General features: G+C 45.6%; 1 protein-coding gene across 24 annotated transcripts in view; it reads left to right on the top strand.

The window, feature by feature from the left end:
* The first annotated feature begins 599 nt into the window (after positions 1-599).
* Positions 600-6,000, top strand: part of YAF2 (YY1 associated factor 2) — a 78,061-nt gene continuing 72,660 nt past the window's right edge. For 14 of the 24 annotated variants that reach the window (XR_012420148.1, XR_012420149.1, XR_012420137.1 and 11 more), the window contains exons 1-3: positions 600-690; positions 1,134-1,259; positions 3,015-3,401. Coding sequence is in view for 5 of the 24 variants with exons in the window: in XM_065524046.2 (XP_065380118.1) it covers positions 665-690; positions 1,134-1,259; positions 3,015-3,216 (354 nt within the window). In the remaining 19 variants the exon portion in view is untranslated. Of the gene's footprint in view, positions 691-1,133; positions 1,260-3,014; positions 3,407-6,000 lie in introns of those variants that run through there. The other 10 variants (XM_065524045.1, XM_065524040.1, XM_065524042.1 and 7 more) reach the window with 3 other exon arrangements.

Raw genomic sequence — 6,000 nt, 5'->3', positions numbered from 1 at the left:
CTTGTTTGAGCATCTGTGTAGCGCTTTAAGGCATCTAGCAATGGCGCTGCGTGTTGGTTCCCGCCTTCCCCGTGGTGTCCTGCAGGCGGGGACTGAGTAGCTAAGGACGGCGGAGGCCAGGAAAGTCGTTCTACCTGGAGACCCCGGGCTGGCACTTCTGTCCAGACCTGGACAGGCCTCCGAATGCCAGACCTTGGACCAGGCTTCGCACGGGATGACTGAGCATCCCAAGCCAGTCGGTGGGACAGATATTTTCCTCCTCAGAGGGGCTCTGGAGCGCGCGGCAGCCCCTGGCAGCCGTGGGTACCGAGAGGGCGACAGGGCAACAGTGCGGTGAGGCGGCGCCGGCTCCCGAGGCCGAGGCGTCCACCTCCGCACCGCCCGCCGGCTAACTCGCCGCGGGTGCTGGGCCGCGCTGGCCGCGTTTGAAGTCTCCGGCGCGGCTGCTGGTTGGCGGGCGCGGGTCACGTGCGCCCAGGCAGGAGTTTCCCCGACAGCTGGAGGCTGCGTGGGATCCGGCGGCGGCTCCCGAGCGCGGCGGTGCGGCCTTCCCCGCCCCCTTCCTCCCTCCTCCCCCGCCCGCTTCCGCCCGGCTTATTATCCTCCTTATTGACAAACAGTGCGGCCGCGGCGGCGACTCTCAGCGTGCGTTGATAGCCAAGCCATGGGAGACAAGAAGAGCCCCACCAGGTAACAGCGCCCGGGCCCCGGGGCCCGGACTGTGCGGGCGGCAGGGCCCTGGTGCAGGGCTTCGGGTGGCTGCCTCGCTCGCCGCCCGGGCACCGGGGCGAGCACGGGGGCGGCGCCGCTGGTGTGCGAGTGCTGCCGCGTGAGGGGGCCGGCGCCGGCCGCCCCACAATGGAGCCGCGATGGCGGCGGCTACCGGAGCGGCAGCCCGGGTGTCAGAGCGGCTGTGGCGGCGGCGAGTGCGGCCGGGCTCGCGCCCTGCCTCTTCCTGACTTCCTTCCCCCTTGGAGCCGGAGCGCGGCGCGCCGAGGGCCCGCCGGGGGCCCGCCGGGCGGGGGTCGCGGAATTGGGGCGGGGGGCGGGGCGGGGGCGGCCGCAGGGCCCGGGCGCCGGGCGCGGCCTGCTGGTGACCCCGCGCCGCGTCGTGTCCGGGTTGTGTCCTGCAGGCCGAAGCGGCAGCCGAAGCCGTCCTCGGATGAGGGTTACTGGGACTGTAGCGTCTGCACCTTCCGGAACAGCGCCGAGGCCTTCAAGTGCATGATGTGCGATGTGCGGAAGGGCACCTCCACCCGGTGAGTCCCAGGCCTGCCCCGCGCGCCTCCGTCTGGCGGGGTGACGACCAGGGGACGCCCCTGCGGCTGCCGCCCCGTCCCATGACATTCGCGGACCCGGCGGGAGGAGGCGAGACGGAGGTGGCTGTGGCGATAGGAACTGGGTCACATTGATCGCAACCCAGGCGATGGTTTGCGGTGAGGGGTAATTGAAGAGGCTGTAAGGTTTTTTGCTGCCAAGAGAGAATAAATTATTTATGGGAGGCATTAGCTACTGCGATTTAATTCGTATCGCCGTGTGTAATGTCCCTCTCCCCACTCTGGGTATAAAAATGTTGGCTGCATTGTTGTGTTAGTGTGTAGGGATCAAGGAAAACCCATAAAATCCTCTTTAGGAGCAAAGGATGTAATTTAATTTCGTTCCTAAAAAAAGAAAACTATCTGATTGCAGAATACACAATATATTAAACTTCTTTTCTATATGGACTTCTGGAAGGGTCAGATCAAGGTTTTATTTAGTGTTTTTATTCCAGTTCTCTAATATTTTATAAATAAGTAGTTGGAGATGAGCCCAGTCACAGGAACAGATTTTTACTGAAAGTACCTGCATATCTTTAGTTTGATTAAATGGCAGTCTCTTAGACAAATGAGATGAAAAGATCTCTGCCCATTTTCAGACTTTATTTATTGTAAGCTTGCAGTATAATAACTCTGTTTTTTAAAAAACGACTTTGAATTAAGTGGATAAAGAAAATCATCCAGGAAATTCAGTCTGGCATTCTTAATCTGTCAGCACTTAGTTATCGAGCTCCTTGATTTTTATAGGAAGGTACCCTTTGAATTAAATATAATCCTGTGATTTATTACTTAATATGTAGAGAAGATATATATTTTGATGTTACAAAGTTCATTAGAGACTAAACTATAACAATAAGCATACTAATCTATCTTACTGTTGCTTTAAAAAAGGCATATATGATATTGACATATGCAAATATTCAGTAGACGTTAGATTTCTAAAAAATGTGATCTTGATTTTTTTTTAAAACACTACAGAATTTTATTAAGTTTGAAATGTAGAGACAGGAATGGTTGACAGTAACTTATTTGAAAATTTTCTCAGTGAAGCTCGCTGGCTTTGACATGCTTATTTTTTGTAAATATTATATGCTTTTTGTATATTCCCACAATGGATAAAATATTTTGTACATTTTTCATATTCAAAAAGAAAATTTTCAAACATATTCTAAATTTAAGGGATTACAGCAGAACATTCCAAAAAGAAAAAAGTATATACTAAAATGATTGTGGTTACTAATTTTGGACCCATTTATTCTCATTTACAGTGGATAAAATATTTTGAACATTTTTTATGCTCAGAAAGCCAACTTTTAGACATGCTAAATTTAAGGGATTACAACAGAACATTCCAAAAAGAAAAAAAGTATTTGCTAAAATGATTGTGGTTACTATTTTTGGACCCGTGTTTTGTGATTTAAGTATTTTGAAAAGCAGAGTATCTTAATGGCTGTGTAAGGTTGGAGTTGGTTTAGAGTGTATTTGTATATCCGTGTTAGTACTTTGTGCTTTTTAAAATGCTTAGTAAACAATATTTAGAAAATTCGTTTTTTGGAGGCAGGAACATTAAAGTGGAGACAATTATTATAATCTTGATCTCTGGTACTATATATTATTGCTTTTTGTTGTTCCCTCTCTATTTTCTTGTAGCCATTAGAAAAATACTGAAACTAGAAGAGCCTATATGTTTATTTGCAGGGACAGCAAGGAAGGGGGGAAGCTGGTGTCCTACTCCACAGCCAGTCTTGGGATTAGAGGAACCCTGAGAAATAGAGTAGGTGGTGGCAGCTCAGAAGAGAAGAAACAGGCTGAATACCTGGCACCTGGAAGAAGAAGGAATATAGTACACAGGGGAGTTGGCCCAGGACAGAGAAGTGGGCCTAGTTTAAAAGAGGCTTGAGGCCCACCTGGGGGCCCCTGACTTTTTTTTTGTTTTTAACCGGTACATCCGAGCTCTTGTAGATCCAATTTTTAGTGGTGGAAACATTACTTGAGGAGGACTCAGAGAAGCATTGTCATTTGGATTGAAACTGAAGAGGCTCTGGGCAACTCACCAGAAATCTAAGGGACACTGTGTTCCTGAAAGTAAGTGTTCTACACTACGACCCTCTCAGCTTCTTCCTTCCTCTCTCTGAATTGTCTCTTCTCTTTTGATTTTGGCTCTAAGTTAAACCTAAGAGCTCTAATTTCTCTGTTATCTGTTATTTTCCTAGTGGTTTCTGAAATTCAGGGTAGAATCCATGTTTGTATAGAACAGTGTGGAACAGGGTATTGTTAATAGAGAAGATACTGATTACATCACAGAATATTAATATTTTCCTCTCTGGTAATGTTAGAAAAACAAGATTAAAGGACTGCAGAATGCTGTTGAGAAGCAAAAGTTTCAGTAGTTGGAAGGAATAATTCTCCATAATTGACATATTAATTAACAGTTAGGGTAATTTCCAGAGTAAGGTTGGCAAGTACTAAAGCTGGGACTGGATAGCAGCAGAGCAGAAGGATGCAGTTTGCTGATGTTTTGTTTGTGTGACCCATAGATGGGATTTGAATCCTTTGGGTCAGACTGACCTTTGAACTGATTCTGCCTCATTGCCAAATGTTAGGCCAAGTCTAAGCCATTCTAGACATTTGAAAAACTTTTTTCTTTTTAAACCTGCGGAGAAGATTGAGTCCTTGTTCTACCTTTAAAGTATTTTTTTTCTTTTTTCTTTTTTGAGGTAAGATCTCATTCTGTTGCCCTGGGTTGCAGTGTCATCATCCAGGCTCACTGCAGCCTCGAACTCCCAGGTTCAAGGGATCCTCTCACCTCAGCCTCCCAAGTAGCTGGAACTACAGATGCACGCCATCACGTGTGGCTAATTTTCTTATTTTTTTGTAGAGATGGGGATCTTTGTGTTGCCTAGGCTAGTCTCAAACTCCTGAGCTCGAGTGATCCTCCCACGTTGGCCTCCCAAAGAACTGGGATTATAGGAGTGAGCCACCATTCTGGTCCCTTTAAAGTTTTTATTGACAATATTTTTTTTTTTCTTTAAGGAATATTAAGTTCAAATTCTTTATATTGCAACAGAAGCCCATTTCCTTTGGGTTATATATCCATGATAGGTCATGTCTTTCTATAGAATGAAGTTACATTCATGGCATGTATTTCAAAATAAAACAATTTGTTGTAGCTTCAGTTCCTCAATTTTTAATTTTATTTTATATTTTGGGGTACATGTGCATGTTATTGGGTATATTGCAGAGTCAGGGAATTGGGCTTCTAGTGTACCCTTTATCCAAATAGTGAACATTATATCCAACAGGTAATTATTCAGTCCCTCACTCCAAAATTTTTTACATTGTGCTTTTGTGAGAGAAACAGTAGTAAATGTCAAACTGACAGGAAAATTTTTAGAAGGAAAAAAATTCCATGGTGACAAATTATTTTCAAGATGCTGCACAGTGTTTGTATCTGAAGTTTCTTTTCTGTCTTTCTTTTTTTTTTGGAGGGGGGCCGGAATTTGAGACAGAATCTTGCTCTGTCGTCCAGGCTGGAGTACAGTGGTGTGACCTCGGCTCACTGCAACCTCTGCCTCCCAGGTTCAAGCAATTTGCGTGCCTCAGCCTCTGTAGTAGCTGGGATTACAGGTGCCCGCCACCACGCCAGGCCAATTTTTGTATTTGTAGTAGAGATGGGGTTTCACTATGCTGGCCAGGCTGGTCTCAAACTCCTGACCTCAGGTGATCCGTCTGCCTTGTCCTCCCGAAGTGCTGGGATTACAGGAGTGAGACACCATGCCCAGCCTGTCTGAAGTTTCTTATAAGGCAAGAAATGTCCCAAATATAAATGCAAGAAACTTTAGGAAATTAAGGATCATTCTTGACTGGGCCTAATGGCCCACATGTGTAAGCCCAGCACTTTGGGAGGCTGAGACAGGAGGATTTCTTGAGGCCAGGAGTTTGAGACCAACCTGGGCAACACAGTGAGATCTTGTCTCTACTACAAATAAAAAAAATTATCTGGGTGTGGTGGTGCACGCGTGTGGTCCCAGCTACTCAGGGGGCTGAAGTGGGAGGATCCCTTGAGCCCCAGAGTTTGAGGTTGCAGTGAACTGTGATCATACCACTGCATTCCAGCCTGGGCAACAGAGTGAGACCCTGTCTCAAGAACAAAAAACATTCTGAATCATCAGAGAAAATGAAATATTAAATATTAAGGATAGTCTGTATGAGGGTGATAATCAATGTGTGATGATGGAAATTAAGACTGGTGTCTTACTGCTACTTCACCTAGGAGTGGACAGTTACTTTGCTTGATTCAGGTAGCAAATATTTAGAAATGAAAATGATAGAATTATTGGTTTGGGTTTTAAACTGTGGTCTAAATGGTTCATACCAGGGTTTCAAATGTAACAGGTAATGTTACATTTTCTTAGAGGATATTGTAACAGTCCTTTAGGTTTCGCATAGGTGTTATTTTAGAGAGCTATGAAAAAGATTTCACATAGTAGAAAGAGTAGAAAAAAAATATGTGAAAGAAAAGATTTCACATAATAACTAGGTGTTATTCTAGTATGAGTTTGGTAACCTGGGTTCATACTTCATTTCATATCAACCGTTTCAATATTCAGCATTCTGCAAATGTTTATTGAGCATCTTATTTAAGGGCTGAGTTGGATACTAGACATACAGTGGTGAGCAGAAT

The sequence above is a fragment of the Macaca fascicularis genome, chromosome 11, assembly GCF_037993035.2.
Source record: "Macaca fascicularis isolate 582-1 chromosome 11, T2T-MFA8v1.1".
Lineage (NCBI taxonomy): Eukaryota > Metazoa > Chordata > Mammalia > Primates > Cercopithecidae > Macaca > Macaca fascicularis.
This window is presented reverse-complemented; position numbering and strand designations above follow the sequence as displayed.